The following is a 15,519-nucleotide window of genomic DNA, read 5'->3' on the forward strand; positions in this document are numbered from 1 at the left end:
GAGGGTCTCGGCCAGAGAGGGTCCCGGTCTAATTTGGGGCTCAGAAATCAGAAACTTCCATGCGCGCCCCAAGCATGAACGTTTTGACGGTTATAAGGTCCGTTTCTTCATTGACCTTCTTCTCTTCAGTAGAAAAGGTCATTAATGTTGTATGAACATGCGTACGTTTTTTAATCCCATGGGATTCAATAAAAGCATTTTCATTTTGATGTAAAAATTATCGGACCTAAACACGTCTAAACTGGCCTGTAGTGGCCGAGTGGCAGGGTCTGCGCCGATCAGGTCCCACCCAGGGGCCGGGACCCTCTCTGGCCGAGACCCTCACCCCTCCAGGACGCTGCAGGCCGGAGAAATGCACGTTGGGGATGAACAGCACCGGCGGGGTCTCCAGGTCAGCCTCGGGCCGCAGGTACGTGGTCTCGTTGCCCCTGAAGCCGGACAGCAGGCAGCCCTTGATGCCTGATGGGAAAAGGACGGCACTGCATCTGGGACCTCTCCGTTCACACCCCCAGCCTCTGCCCTCCAGTCTCCTTCTCCCCTTCGCCCCAGGCCAGCCCAGCCCCTGGCCCATCCCCACTGACCACTGCTGCTGGAGTCGGGGCACTTGACCTTCCTCCGGAACTGCTTCCGCTCATCATCCCGCATTTTCCTTTCTGCTCCCTGCGGGGGAAGAGGGGGAAGGGGGTCACCAAGGGCCTTGGGAGGGGCTGGCTGCCTTGCATCTTAACTATGGGCCAGCCTTCCGGGGCTGCCAGCCTTCTAGGGCTGCTTTCTTCCCAGAGTGAGACCAGGAAATGGGAAAGTAGCAGCGCCCAGCCCGCTGGCCGCCCAGCCCTGTCGGAGGTCAGTCCAGGCCATGAGAGACAGATAGACAGACGTGGAGAGAGAAGAACAGACAGAGAAACAGAGAAGAGGGAAGTGGAGTCAGAGAGGGACAAGAAGAAGAAAGAGAAACATGAGGGAGACAAGACACAGAAAGAGACATGGAGAGATCTTCAGAGAGATCTAGAAAGAGATCTTCAGAAAGACAGAGAGGGGAGACAGAAGTGCAGAGAGAGGGAGAAAAATAGACTTAGAGGCCAAGACAGACAATGACAAGCACACGGAGGAGGGAGACGTGCGGAGAGCAAGAAGCAGAGGGAGACAGACCTGCCCCGCATGGCTGGGGAGGACGCACGGGTGGGGGCTGGCCCTTCTCCCTCCCAGCCCACCCCCCACCCCAGCTACCTTGTCACAAAAGATCTTGATCTGGCAGACGGCTCGGTGCACCAGGCGCTCAGTGCCTGAGCCGCAGTCGTAGGTATCGATCTGCAGGTTCAGGGGGACTCCCTTCACCCCCTTCTGCGAGGAGAAGTCTGTGCTGAGGCAGTTGACACCGATGAAGACCTGGGGATAGACAGGGAAGCTGGAGAAACAGCCTGCCCTGGGCGCCAGCCCTGCTGTCCCACAAGCACCCTGATCACTGAGCCTACTGTGCCCCTGGGGAGTGGCACCCCTGGCAGGCACCCATCACCACCTCTTTTATGGACAGCCAACCTGGTGCTCGGGGTGGCGCGCGGCCATCCCCAGGTGACACTGGGTGTGGCGAGGGCCCAGGCTGGAGCCCAGGCTCTTCAGCAGCGGGTGAGGCAGCTCCCACCAGACTGCCAAGGGCAGCCCAAAGGATCAAGGCCCTAGGAGGGAGGTTAGGGGTCCTTCGTGGGCTTTCGTTAAAGTCCAGAGCCTCATTTTTCTGCCAGCCAGAGTGAGGAGTATGGAAGGGCCATAGCCCGTTCCCCCCAGCCCCGGAAGACCACCTTCCTGCTGGCCCCGGGCCACAGGGGTGAGACCCTGCCCCTCTGCACACTTGACCACCAGCTCCAGCCATCATTGGACCTGTCACCCCCATTTTACAGCCAAGGAAGCAGAGGCTCTGAGCAGAGGGGTGACCTGCTGATGTTTCCACATTCCAGCAGAATGAGCCCAGGCGTGCGGCCACCCGGACTTCGGTTGGGGAAGCTGGGCTCTGCCACTCACTGGCCACGTGGCTTGAGACAAGTGCTCTAACCTCGCAGAGCCTCAGTTTCCTTATCTGCAAAATGGGGTTAATTAAACCTACCTCATGTGGCTGTGAGGGCGCGTGGAGCACCTACTGGGCTGGGCATGTAGTGACCTGTTGTGAGTGTGACTGCTGGTCTCAACCCAAAGCCTAGGCCCAGCCGATGGCAGTCTGGGCTGAGTCTCAGCTGGGACTCCCTGGCAGGCTCACCTGGTGATTGTCTACCTGATTGACTCCTCCATGGGGTGCCAGGGCCACACCCCACTCCAGACTGGCCACTGTTCTTTGGGACATTTCCCTCGGAAATGATCCTGACCTGCACAGGTAGGGGTGCGGTGCCTGAGCAGCCCCCCTTCCCTCCTTGGCTGTGGGGGCCAGGCCCCTGGGCGCATGCCGGACATACCTCCCCCTCAGCCAACTCAGCCCAAATGCAGCTCCCACCCAGCTGCATGAGAAAGACCCACGCCCGGGGGCTTAAGGGGCTGTGAGAAAATCCAAGCCGAAACCCACCTCTCCCTTCCTATGAAACTCTTTCCCCCGCCTCCCTGCACCAGAGGCCCCAGCTCCTCCTCCAGCCCCTGGCATCTGTTTGAATAATAATAATCCCTCACTTTTGTGCCTCCCTTTGAGTTTTCAGAGCCCCTTCAGCTCTATTTTCTCCAGGCAGCCTGGACCGCCCCATAAGGCAAGCTCCCCAGCCTGTCCAGGCCAGAAATGCCCTTGCCATGCGCTGGACCCAACCCTGGTCTGAGAGGGTAGGCCTGGCGCAAGGAGGCAAAGGACAGGCCTAAGGTCACCCAGCCCCCGGCTCTCAGACCAGTGCCCTTTCCACAACGCCGGCTCTCCCAACAGAAAACCAAGGCACAGAGAGGCCCAGAAGCACACAGCAAGCTGGCCTTGGGCACTGAGTGGCTGGGATGAAAAAATCACCAGAGGCTCCACTTTCAGGCCTCTCCCAAGGGTCTGGCCCTGTGCCCGGCTCTGAGACATGCATGATCCCAGGGGATCTTCACTACAACCCCAGGAGGCAGACTACCGTTCCCTTCTACTGGACGCAGGAAGTGATGTAACCGGGGTTGCGGCCTCCCTTGCGGACTCCAAAGCTTCCTCCTGCAACCCTGACTGGCCTGCAAGTTGGCAAACCTGGTGCATCGGTGGCTGGCTGTGTGACCTCGGTTTTCCCATCTGGTGAATGGGTGGATGGGATTGATAACAACAGCCCCCACTGCTGAGCCAGGCTGGGCTCTACCCTTTACTTAGCACACGTGATCCTCATGTGAACCCCTCAGTCGGTGCTCTCACTGCACCCCAATTTTGCAGCCACGGTCACAGGGCTGGGACGTAGGCCTAGCCTTTCTGGAAGGCTGTGTTTCTCCTCCTCTCTCTATCCTGCCTCCTCCACAGGCACGCTCATCAAAGCAGCTGCCACAATCCTAGATCCCCACCTGGGAACTTCCGAGGGACCCAGCCCCGTCACAGCCATGCACTGACCTTGGCCTCCTCGTTGACATTCCACACGAAGGACAGGGCGTTGTAGGCCACCTCCTCGATGTGCTGCACAGTGTTGAAGTTTTCTTTGCAGTCAGCTGGAACCACAGGAGACCAGAAGGGGAGAGTCAGGAGGAAAGGGATCTGGGGACATGCTGGGGGGGGGCAGTTAGGAGCCGGGCTACCCTCTCCCCCAAGAACCAGGCTTCAATGTGGTGGGGGAAACTGATGGTTGTGCCCTGGGTTACAGATGGGAAAACTGAGGTCCAGCCTGGGAAGCAGATGTGCCCAAACCCCGCAGAGAATCCCTAACTTGGCCGGCTAGGCCAGGGCCCTCATCACTTTTGGGTGGAGGTTCGAGTTTGCAGTGGGATTGGGACTTGGGGGGGTCTCCCAGACACGGTAGTAGTAGAAGGAGTAAGAGCAGTGCCGGTGGTGGTAAGGGCACCAGGAAGCGTAGCAGCTCCGGGACTCGTCACGCCGAGCCATCGCACGGACGGTGAGCGAACCGGGGGACGGCCACCACTTACTGAACACGTCAGTATGGCGAGCCCTCAGTTAATCCTCACAGTGATGCTATGAACACTCAGTTTACAGATGGAAAGAAAATGAAGCTCAGAGATGTCTGGTCACTTGGCCAGGGTGCCACAGCTTAAAAAAAAAAGGCACAGCAAGGACTGGAGCTCAGCTTTGGCCCCTGGACACAGGCTCCTACCCACTTGCTATGTGGCCTCTCAGACATGTCATGGGATTGTCCCTAGTGATATCGTGTTCTCCAGGGCATGCGACTCCAAGGCAGAAGAAACAGCACTGGAGGCAGGCAGGGTAGCTGGCCTTATTCCATTTGATAGTTGAAGAAACTGAGGTCCAGAAAAGGGAGGTGACACAGGTCACACAATCAAGAAAAAAGTGATGGAGTCAGAACCTGGAGGCCCGAGGATGGGTGGTGCCTCCCACACATCCCGGGGCCCAGGACAGGGATAAAGTGGCACCCCGTGTCCCTTCCCCAGGCCCTCTCCCTGCTTACAGAGCCCCAGGGTCCCAGCTCCCAAAGCAGAACTGCCCTGCACTGTCCTTCCAACCTTCCAAATCACACTGCAGTCTGCTCTGTTCTCTTAGGCATTTGTGTCTCAATGGGCTAAGCCCCCTACGGGGACACGCAGGCCAGTATCCCAGGGGTCTATTTATCGGACACTGCTGGGGTCTCTAGGGCACTGTTTACCCCAAAGCAACACAGAAAAGAGGCCCCTTCTTCCAGCCCACAGATGCAAATCCCTGCAAACCCCACAGTGCAGGACCTGGAGACAGGGGCCAGGCAGGAGGCTGGGGTGAGAACTAAGTCCCGCCGAGATCACAGGGGGCTGGGGAAAGGGGCAGGGCAAGAAAGACCCAATTGGGGTGTGTGTGTGTGTGTGTGTGTATGTGTGTGAGAGAGAGAGAGAGAGAGACAGGGACAGGGAGAGACCGAGAGCCAGGAACGGGGTTCTGGGGGGGCTCTCACCCACGTCGATGACGCGCTGCTTGGCAGTGGGTTGCCGTGAATGCCAATGCTTCCAGAAACGCAGCTGTTCCACGGGCACCTTCTCGTTGTCAAAGACAACCATCACCACGCTCTGCAAGCACAGCGGCCGCTGTGACCCCCAGCCTCAGGAGAGGCCCAGGCAGTCCCCATCCCTTCCCAGAGCCCTGGTCCAGCGCCCCTGCCCTTTTGCCTCCATGTCCCCCCCTCCGTGGCAGTGGCACCGGCTCCCTAGGGTCCCTGTCAGGCCGGGCTGGCCCAACCATCCTAGCCCCTTCCCAAGCTGCTCCAGGGACAACCTACCTTGACTTTGTTGGAGGACAAGGCAAGGCCTTTGCCGCCTGCCGGGGTCCGCAGGGTGATGGGGTAGAACTGGCCCTTGTTGAGGTAGGCCATCGGCGACTCCCCCGACTTGATGTGGATGGCTTTGGGGGAGCCCAGGGTGTACTCAAAGTCACTGCAGGGAGGAGAGGGGGAGGACAGCGAGGCTGAGCTCGCAGGCAGGAGTATCCCAGAGGGCAGTGCGACAGGAGGCTGAGGATGTGCTGGGGATTTACTGTGGGACTTTGAGAAATCATTCTACCCCTGGACCTCAGTTTCCTCATTTTTGGAGTTTCTATTTATGGTTTCATTGAGCCACAATCCTGATGAATAACAAATAATGGAAACCAGAGAGACCCCTGAGGGGTGACAAAGCCCCAGGGGAGATGAAGGGCAACAGAACCTCAGTTTTTGAACAGGGCTCTGAGCTCCCTGCCACAGCCCAAGAAAGAAATGTAGAAATCTGTCTCTCTCCTTCATGTGCTTTCACTCCCCTCTTTTCATTCACTGACGATGCCTGCTCTGGGGACAGTGTGAGGCTCTGTCTATAGCCTCTGCCTACCGTCCAAGTGGCCAAGGTTCCAGAAGGGCTGAGTTACCTCTTGGGGCTGGGATAGTCCTCTGGACACGGGGGTTCTGGAGATGTTTTCAGGATATCCGGGAAGAGCAGCGACTGCAGAGAAACACAATTCAAAGAGAATAAATGGCCACATTCAGGCTGCTGGGCCCTCATCCCAGAGCTGTCCCGTACAGCTGTGCAGGTTATGCAGTGCACAACTGGGACAACAGTACATGGCAGACCTGCCTCTGCTCTAGGACTTTTTATCCCAAGGATTCCAAACCTCTGACCTCCTCACTGTCTTCTCTCCTTCTGCACATGCATGCACATATCCAGGGATGCTGTGAGGGGTATGGGGGTGGGCCCTCACCTCCTGTGGGTCATCTTTGAAGGTGCTGTCAGGCTGCCAGCGCTGTGTGGGTGGCACCCCATGAATGCTCTCAAACAAGGAGTTGAGGGAGCTGTTATCATACATATCACTGGTGGGCAGCAGGTAACTGTCCACAGAGCCAGCTTCCAGCTTGCTGGGGCCAGGGGGGAGGGGAGCTGCCTTGCCCTGAGTGGGCACGGCCCCCTCCAAGCTCATCAGGTTATTCTTCTTGAGCACATCTGGGTACTCTGGGGTTTCAGACACATTCTCTGTCAGGAATTTCATGAGATGCGTGGGACTTTCAAGGGGAGCGAGGTCCATCTCATATTCCATGCCATGGTAGTACCTGGGGACAGAGGAGGGCTGAGTGAGTGCACCTCTTCTCTCTGAGGGGCGAGGGGACCCTCAGTTGGACTGGAGGGTGACCATCACGCTGACCCACTGACCCTCTTTAATCCCACGTAATGTTAGATCTTCCCGACATGCATGAAGCAAGACAGAGTAACAGGCCAGTTTGTCACAGGGATGAGCAGGGAGGAGGGTGTCAAGAATGGAACCAAGTACAGGCTCAGGGTCGAGGGGAAAAACATCTGCTTTATCTTTTATAGTACTTGGTCATTTTAAAAACTGAAAGTTCATTTATTTCTTACCCAGAGTCAAATGTCCCCACCTTAAAAGAACTGCACTGAGTCATCTACACAGTGTGTGTGTGGGGGGGGGGGGGCAGGGGGAGAGGGGGAGTGGATATTACTGTTAACACAGTAAATATATGTTGAGAAAAAGGTCTGGAAGGGTATACTCTAAACTGTTAAGCGGGGCAGGGGAGTAGGATTACAGGAAACTTTTACTTTCTACTTTATATATTTTATAGAGTTTGAATATTTTATAACAAACGGGTATTACTTTTGTCATCAGAAAAGCTAACAACATGTTTAAAAATTAGTTTTCAGTAAAGTCCCATGCACAACCCTACTGTTCCTAGCACGGAGGGGCCCTGAGCCAGCAGCATGAGCCATAATGCCTGCCTTAGCAGCTTGGATTTTCTGGAAGGCAGAGAGAAGCCCAGAAGGTTTCCCAGCAGAGGCCCTACATGGTAGGTGGGGAGGCGTGGGGGAGGAGGGTGAGGGAAGAGTAGAGAAAGAGCAGGGTCCCTCTAGTACCCATCTGGCCGTGAGCATGGCCTGGGCTGCCTTCTAGGAGGGGAACATCAGCGCCCCGAGGCTATAATGCCAGGCAGAGGCCCAAGAGAGCCAGAGGAAAGAAGTACCTGAACCCAGGTGTCCCCTTCCCCAGGCCAGGTCTCCCTCCCCGTGAGACTGCAGGGAGGAGGGTTTTGGAGCTAGGACAGAAAAGCTGCCTTCCGGGCTTTTCCTGGACCATGGCTTTGAAGTTTGTTTTCAGTAAACTCCAGCCCACATGGCCTGCAGGCTCTCTAGTGGAACAGGGTCTCATTATGACTTGGTGAGCCCTAGTCTCTTGCCTTCAGACTCTTCCCACCTTAAAAAAAAAATATTTTAAAATACCTTTTACAGTTGCATTGGTATAAAGATAGGTGTAATCCAGGTTGGATTATGTTCATTATTTTCTTCTGATTTTAAAATAAATTCTCACTTCCATGGGCCCCTAAGAGTCCTGTGGGCCCTGGGCACTGAGCCTTCTGTGCCCGATTGTTAAGAGCCCAGAGGTGGAGGGGAGCATGAGGAAAGGGGCCGAGATGGTGGTTGAGCAAACTTCACCTCTTTCCTTGGTCGTTCCGGCCCCCAGTGCTGGAGGACAGGATCCGCTTCTCCTTGGGGCCCTGAGTGGAGAGGAAAGAGGGATTTATGCATTTATGGCAAGATCAACCCCCTCGGGCGGCCTTGGCCAGACAGAGGAACTACCTTGGTCACTGGGGGAAAACCTGCCAGTCCTTGGAGTTGGCTGGCCATTAGTTAGTCTGAGTCCCAAGTTAGAGAGTGAGAAGAAGTACCCCAAGATTAGCTGTTAGGCATCCTGGAATTCGAAGTCAGGCAGATCTGGCTTAAGTTCTAACTTTACCACTTAAAAGTGTTGTGTGACTCTGAATAAATGACTTCACCTTTCTGAGACTCAGTTTCTTCATATGGCAAGTGGGGGATTATAATACCTACTTCAAGAGTATTGGAAGATTTACTAGTAAAAATAATGCTTGCTAGTTTTTGTGGGGTTTTTTTAAGATTTATTTATTAGAGAGAGAGAGAAGGGGGGTGGGGGTGGGAAGAGGCAGGAGACGGAGAGAGAAAATCTCTAGCAGACTTCCCGCTGAGTAAGGAACCCAACATGGGGCTGGATCCCACAACCCTGAGATCATGACCTGAGCTAAAATCAAGAGTCGGATGTTCAACTGACTGAGCCACCCAGGTGCCCCTTGCTGGTTTTTAAGATTTTATTTGTAAGTAATCTCTACACCCAACATGGGGCTCCAACACACAAACCCAAGATCAAGAGTTGCATTTTCTCTCAACTGAGCCAGCGAGGCGCCCCTTGCTTGCTGTTTTTTAGTCTAGTACTTCTTGTGCACTAGGCCCTCTACTAGGTACCTTCTATGTGATCTCTAATTTAAGCCCTGTACCACTCTGTAATAGCTACTAATATCATCTCCATTATATGGATGAGGAAACTGAGGCCTGGAGAGGCTCTGTTGTCTCAGTGGTTAGGAGCGTGGACTCTGGATCCAGATTTCTTGGGTTCAATTCCCAGATATGCCACATACTGGCTGTGTGCCCTGGGGGGCAAGTCCCTTAACCTCTCTGTACCTCGTTGTCCACATCTGTACAAGGATAATAATAGTAACACCCACTCCTGAGATTGTTGTGAGTGCTTAGACCTAGCACATGGAGAACACTATCTAAATGTGACTTTTCATAATTATAATGTTGTTGTATCTTAGAGCATCCAGGTCATTTCGACCTCTGGCTAATAAAGCCAGAACCAGGTCTCCAACCCAGCCTAGGGACTCCAATGCCTGGGCTCTTACTCACACCCCATGGGAGAGCATGCGGGAAGGTGCCAGGCACAGAGCCTGGCATTCAGTAAGAAACCATACGCTGTTACTTTTAGTATATTGCCCAAAACCACACTGCCAGTTTGTGGCCAGATCAGGTCTCAAACTCCCAACTCCATCCCCCCTGCACATCATGAGACCCTGTCCTTACTATCCATGGGGCTGTTCTGAACCCAGAGTGCTCTGAAATGGGGAGGTGGGGGTGGGGCAGGTGTTTTCACTAAAACCACGACAGATATCACCTCCAGAACCTGTGCCCACCATTCTGGCCCTGGGAATGGCCCTTTGCCTGGGAAGATGGTACTGGATTTTACATTATGGTCCCCAACCTCAAACTATAAATCCCAGCCTGGGGGTTAAATCCAGGCCTAGGCTTCTGGCTCTCACCACATCTCCAGCCTGAGGGAGTCAATACAGATTTCTTTCCCAAGGCCTGGTCCAAACACTATCAGCACGCTATGGGTCTGCTGGGGAGGAAGTAAGGTAGGGTAACCACACCCCTCCATGGTGAGAACCAAAGCCAGAAAGAAAATTTGGGGCCTTCTCGTATCTGAGAGCACACTTCCTATCCTTGGCCTGTGAGTTTACACAGAGAGTGTGCTTTTCCCCCTGGGGTAAGGTAGATAAAATATTTCTCAGGTCAGGAAATTTGAGGGCTTATTTACAAAGTGGCTTTAAATCTTCAAGTTCAAAGCCAGTTATCTCAATAATTGGCTGTTTATGTTTCCCATTCTCAAATCTGGGAAAGTCTCTTGGAGCAATCACCCAGCCTAGGGAGAACGAGAAAGTTTGCTATCATGTGATAATTCAGACGGATGGGTAGCGGCTGCCTGGAGTACTGGCTTGAGAAAGATTCTTCAGCTTCCTGTACCCCCGGTGAGAAGGCAGGCTGGAATCCATGAGCAATGTCTGGCACAGGCACGGGAAGGGGGGCCACTGTGTGTTAGGTATCTGTGATGGCCAACTGGTCAGATGGGAGAGGGCCTCATTCCTGTTCTCAGATGCTGACAGTCTCCCAGAGTCAAGGCCAAGGCCCTGGAAACCATTAGAGAACCATAAGGACCGTTTGTCAGGAGGTGTTACATTACACAGAATGGGAGCAAGGGCAGGAAGGATAGTCAGACACTCTGGACAGGGACAGGTGATATGGCAAGTGAAAGTGGCCTTGGGAAGAAAAGGAAAGGATTCAAGAGCAGAAGGCATGTTCTAGGTGGTGGGGTTGGGATAGGCGGGTGGGGAGGACAGGGCAACTGGGATGACCTAAGGGACAGGGGCAGAAAGAAGAGGCTGGGGGTACTATTGTGAGGGGGGGTGTGTGGCCAAGACATCGATCCATTCCATCAATATGCACCGGGTGCGATGTGTGTGGCAAGCAGTTATGGGGTGCTGAGGACTGAGTAATGATCACCACGCGGTTCCCGTCCTCCAAGAGCTCAGTCATGGGGGAATGAAGAAATAGAGCCATGGCCAGCAAGTTTCTAAAGACTTGCTGGCCAAGTCTCTAAAGAGTCGAGGATAACGATGGTAGTTGCTGAGGGTACCTGGAGGCACAGAACGGGAAACCCAAGAAAGCCTTCCCCTTTCTCAGTGAAGGAATGAGACCCAGAGCTGAGAGGAGGGTTTAGCCAGGGGAAAGGGAAGGGGGCCAGGCAGAGGGAACAGCATGTGTGAAGACCCAGAGGAGAGAAAAAGCACGGTGTGGGGCCGGGGGTGGGCTGTGGGGCCGTGAGGCCTGAGAGCGAAGGCGTGCGTTCAGTCAGAGGGGTACAGGCCCAGCGGGGGCAAACGTACCATGTAGTAATCGTAGAGGAAGCTCAGGGCTGCAACACTGTCATCGTCCCCATTGACCCTCATCATGGCCTTCGTGGCGGCCGTCAACGGGTTTTCCAGGTAGGTCTTCCAGGCCTCATCCTCACTCGTGTAGGGGAACTTCTGGAAGTTGACCGGGTCATTCTTTAGCAGTCGCACAGACCTGAAACTGGAAGGCAAGTAGGGAAGGTCAGAGTTAGGCTGTCCCAGAGGAAGGTCCATGAATGCTCAGCCTCAGGACAATGCCCAGGAATTCAAAGAGTTACCAGTCTTGAAAACTTGAAACTGCTTCTTCTGTCCCACTTTGGGCAGCTTGGGGCAGTAGAATGTACCTGAACTCAGGAGCTAGATGCTTTCGGTCTATACCAAATGTTGCCATGTAGAAGCTGTCGACCTGGGGCCTCAGTCCCCTCATCTATGACACCAAGACCCTAACCCCAACCTTGCAGAGCTTCACAGAGGATTCAATTAAAATGCTTCCATGTAGATACTTATTCAAGGGGATTTAGCATAAGAAGGATAGGAAATCATGACAAGCTGCAAAGAACAAAATTTCCAGATAACCCAGAGTGAGAAGTTCCCCTCCAGACCATGAAAGACTCAGAAGGCTGGCCATGGTTGCCAATTAGGGAGTGTGGTGAGGAAGCATGTGGGCAGAACCCAGTCTTGGGACGTGGCGTTTCAGACCAACATGGACTGCAGAGGGCCCAGGCAGCTGCCCAAATGCCAGGAACTTGGGCAGGGGAGGGGAAGGGGATGCTGCAGGGCACATGGACAAGGCATAATCGGGCCCTGTGCGGAGAACTCAGACACATACAAAGCAGGTGGCCCAAGAGACAAGCCACACGGGCTCAAAGGAAAGAGATCACAAGAGGCTCTTCGGAGGAAGCAGACACCTCAGTTGGGGGCCCTCAGCACTGAGGATTATATCATGCAGAAATGTGAAGGGGGGGGTCACCGGGATAGGGATGTGATGCAGAATAATGATGATGTCATTATTAAAAGTAATATCTAGTCTTTATTGAGCATCGGCCATGTTTTAGGTGCTGAGCTAAGCACTTTCCATGAATTCTCTCACTGAATTCTCACAACAACCAAGTAAGGCGGGTACTATTCTTGTCCCTATTTTATAGACAAGGAAGCTGAAGCTCGGAGAAGTTAAGGGAATCGCTCAAGCTCCTGGAGCTCCAGCAGGATGATGCTGTGATACAGCATAGTGTTCTCAAACTTGAGCTGCATCACAAGGACCTGGAAGGCTTGTTTTTAAAAACACTGATTTCTGGGCTCCACCCCTGGCGTTTCTGATTCAGTAAGTCTGATTCAGTAAGTACTGCTGATGCTGGTAGTCTGGGGACCACCCTTTGAGAATCACTGGTGTAAAACATGCTCTTGGTGGTGAGCAGAGGCACAGAGGTGGGAAAGTTCCAGTGTGTTCACTTTAGAGCAAAGAGTGTGTGAAGGAGAGTGGTAGCTGAGTAGATGGGAGGGGCTGGACCGGGACAAGAGAACCCCAGGGATGAAGTGGGCACTTCATGGTCCGATGGCCCCCTTCCTAAGAGAGCCTCATAGACTCTCTCACGTTAGGGACGCAGAATATGTATGAGCGTTTTCCATCCCTAAGCTCCGCTCCGTATAAGAACACTACGAGGTAAGGATCATTGGCTTCGTTTTGCAGATGAGGGAGCTGAGACTTGGAGAGGGTAAGAAAATGCCCCAGATCACCCAGCTAGTCCATGACACAACCAGGATTTAAACCCAGGCTTGTCTAGTACCAAAGCCGTGTGCTTTCCACTGAGCCGCCCTGTTTTACCATAATGCAAGAAGGGGTGGCATTTCAGACACTGTGGCAGGCTCGTGGGTGGGCGAGGAAGTGCCCCCCTGCTGGCCTGCGCTCGGGCCCACATTCCCAGACTGAGCTGGAACAGCAAGCAGCCCACACCCAGGCAGACAGTGGGCGGCAGCTCTGCCGGGGCTTCACCCGGGGCCCAGTGCCACCCCCCACCATCTCCCTGGGTCCCAGGGTGCGGGACGTCGGCTCTGGGAGCTGTCACACAGGAAAGAGAAATGACAGAAACCTTCCTGCTCTAGGGGTGCAGAAAGGGAGGCACACCCCGAGTTTCTGCTGCAATAAATCAAGGGCATTAAGACGGAGAAGTGAGAAAGAGGCCCCTCCCTGCTGCCTCCTGGGCCTGGGGTTAGAAGAATTTGCAGAGCAGGCCCAGGGTAGCTGGCCCAGCCCCTCCCAGCCCCAGGCTAAAGGAACTCCCCGACCGAGGGGTCATGGGAGAAGCAGGGAAAGGGCCGGTAGACACCCTCCCCCCATGTCAGTTGGGATCCCCAGTGCTGAGCACTGTTCCTCTTTTGTAAAATGAGTCTCATAAAAGCACCCACCATGTAGGATTATGAGGATTGAGGGCATCGCCACAGGAAAAATGATTAGAACTGACCTTGCCATGTAACAAATGCTTAATACAGGAGAGCCATTTTTGGGCTCTGGACCCAGCTTGGAGCCAGACATCGAGGGGCTACGAAGTGGTTTCAGACATGGTCACCCCACAAGTCAATGGCAGATCTGGGCCCTACTGCCCCAATCCGCTGACTCTGGTGGAATGACCATTATCAGCTTTGAGGAGTTATTAGTTTTCTCTTACCCTATTTAAAAATTAAAGTTTCGAAGACAATGATAAGGTTGCATCAGGAAGAAAAGGTCAGTGTTTGCTGTTCATCTGGGAGGCTTTTCTGGCCTACAAGCGTCTCCAGTCCATCCTGCTGGGATCCCTGAGCCTGAGTCCTTGCTGCATAGTGGCTGTCGGACCTTCCGTGTTTACCATAGGCAGACACCGTGCCAACAGCTTTTCTGCACTCTCTCTTCAACTCTGGGCCCCTGCCCTGAGAGGTAGGTCTTGCGGAAATTGAGACTCAAACAGGTAATAGTACCTGCTCAAGGTCACTCAGCTGGTAGGTGGTAGAAGCTCAACCTGAACCTGGACCTGTTGGACTCAAAGACGTTTTTTACCCCATGCTAGTCTCCTTTCAGGATGCCTTTCTTATCCTGGAAATTCCCCTCCTCTGGACTACATTGAACCAATGGTCCACTGACAGAGAGACAGGGATTTTCCACCCACGCAAGGCAGAAGGGACTGAGTAAGAAAGCGAGAGGACTGGAAGTTTCTGGCCAGGAGCTGGGAACCCTAGTGTCCTGGTCCCCATGCCTGCTCATGCTACCGATCCACTTCATGTTCCAAGGCTAAGCATTTGGCTTCCAGAAAGTCTTGACTACAGGTAAGATTAGCATTGACTTGTGTGCCAAAGCCTGAAATCCAAGAACTTCTGGTACCCTGTTCTCCTAACACTGGAATTGAGGATTGAGGGCCCAGTGGGTGAGAGATGTGAAGAGTTCCAAGGACTGAGCCCTTCTTATGGGTGACAGAGCAAGAACAAGGTGGGAGGGGCAAGTGACCCCCACCGTGGGCAGTCACCTTCCCCAGGGACTCCACAAATTCTCTGTTGATGCCCCTGCCCAAGGCAGAACTCCTCAGCTACCAGAAGGAGGAGGGAGAATGGGGGAGGAGGGGATGGCAAGAGGATGTAGCTATTTCCTCATCTGCTAAATGGGTCTATTGAGCGTCTTCTGTGTGCCCAGTGAGGAACTCTTCTAGGCCCTGAGGAATCAGCCAAGAACAAGACACAGATAAGGCTCTGCTCCCATGGAACTTACAGCTTAATTGGGGAAGACACACCATAAACAAGGAGATAAATGAGTTAATTTTAGTCAGTGATAAGTGCTCTGAAGAAAATTAAAACACAGTCAGGTGATGGAGTCACCAGGGCTGGCTACTTTAGAGCGGGGCTGATCTCCTGGGCTGTTAGGAGAATTAAGCGTATTAACGTAGGAAATGAGCTTAGCCTCGAGCCTGCCAGAGAATAATCACTCAGTAAATAATAGCCATCATCATCACCATCATCATGACCACCATCATCTCAGAAGCCCCAAATGATAGTCAAGGGGAGACTCTGCCCGAGGTTCTTATATTAACATCCTCCCTAAGCCTCCCTAACGAGGTTCCATGTCAAAAACAAAAAAGAGACAGTATAATAACCCCTTGCCTTGACTTTCACATTCATTATCTCACGGGGCCTCCCAACATACATCATGTGCTATTATCTCTACTTTACAGACAAGGAAACAGACAACAGGGATGTTCGGGGACCTGTTCCAGGTGACTGGCCAAGTGAGTTACAAAGCCAGGCCTCCTGGGATCTAACTCCACAACTAGTCACTTTTCCACAGACCACTAGTTTCCAAAAAGGGAAGTAGAAGAGAAGAAAAACTCAATACATAGGGGTGGCATCCATCCCTCATTTTAACAACTATTTGTCAAGGAACTACTAT

General features: G+C 53.5%; 1 protein-coding gene across 1 annotated transcript in view; it reads right to left on the reverse strand.

The window, feature by feature from the left end:
* GRHL3 (grainyhead like transcription factor 3) overlaps nt 1-11,189 on the reverse strand; it is a 25,660-nt gene extending 14,471 nt beyond the window's left edge. The window contains exons 1-10 of the mRNA XM_032418033.1: nt 11,109-11,189; nt 8,032-8,093; nt 6,296-6,641; nt 5,966-6,039; nt 5,349-5,502; nt 5,028-5,139; nt 3,530-3,624; nt 1,228-1,386; nt 582-660; nt 326-459 (exon numbers count right to left, since the gene is read on the reverse strand). Coding sequence (XP_032273924.1) covers nt 326-459; nt 582-660; nt 1,228-1,386; nt 3,530-3,624; nt 5,028-5,139; nt 5,349-5,502; nt 5,966-6,039; nt 6,296-6,641; nt 8,032-8,093; nt 11,109-11,174 — 1,281 coding nt within the window. The 5' untranslated portion in view covers nt 11,175-11,189. The remainder of the gene's footprint in view (nt 1-325; nt 460-581; nt 661-1,227; nt 1,387-3,529; nt 3,625-5,027; nt 5,140-5,348; nt 5,503-5,965; nt 6,040-6,295; nt 6,642-8,031; nt 8,094-11,108) is intronic.
* Nucleotides 11,190-15,519: the final 4,330 nt, after the last annotated feature.

The sequence above is a fragment of the Phoca vitulina genome, unplaced genomic scaffold, assembly GCF_004348235.1.
Source record: "Phoca vitulina isolate PV1807 unplaced genomic scaffold, GSC_HSeal_1.0 scaffold2, whole genome shotgun sequence".
In the NCBI taxonomy this organism is placed as follows: domain Eukaryota; kingdom Metazoa; phylum Chordata; class Mammalia; order Carnivora; family Phocidae; genus Phoca; species Phoca vitulina.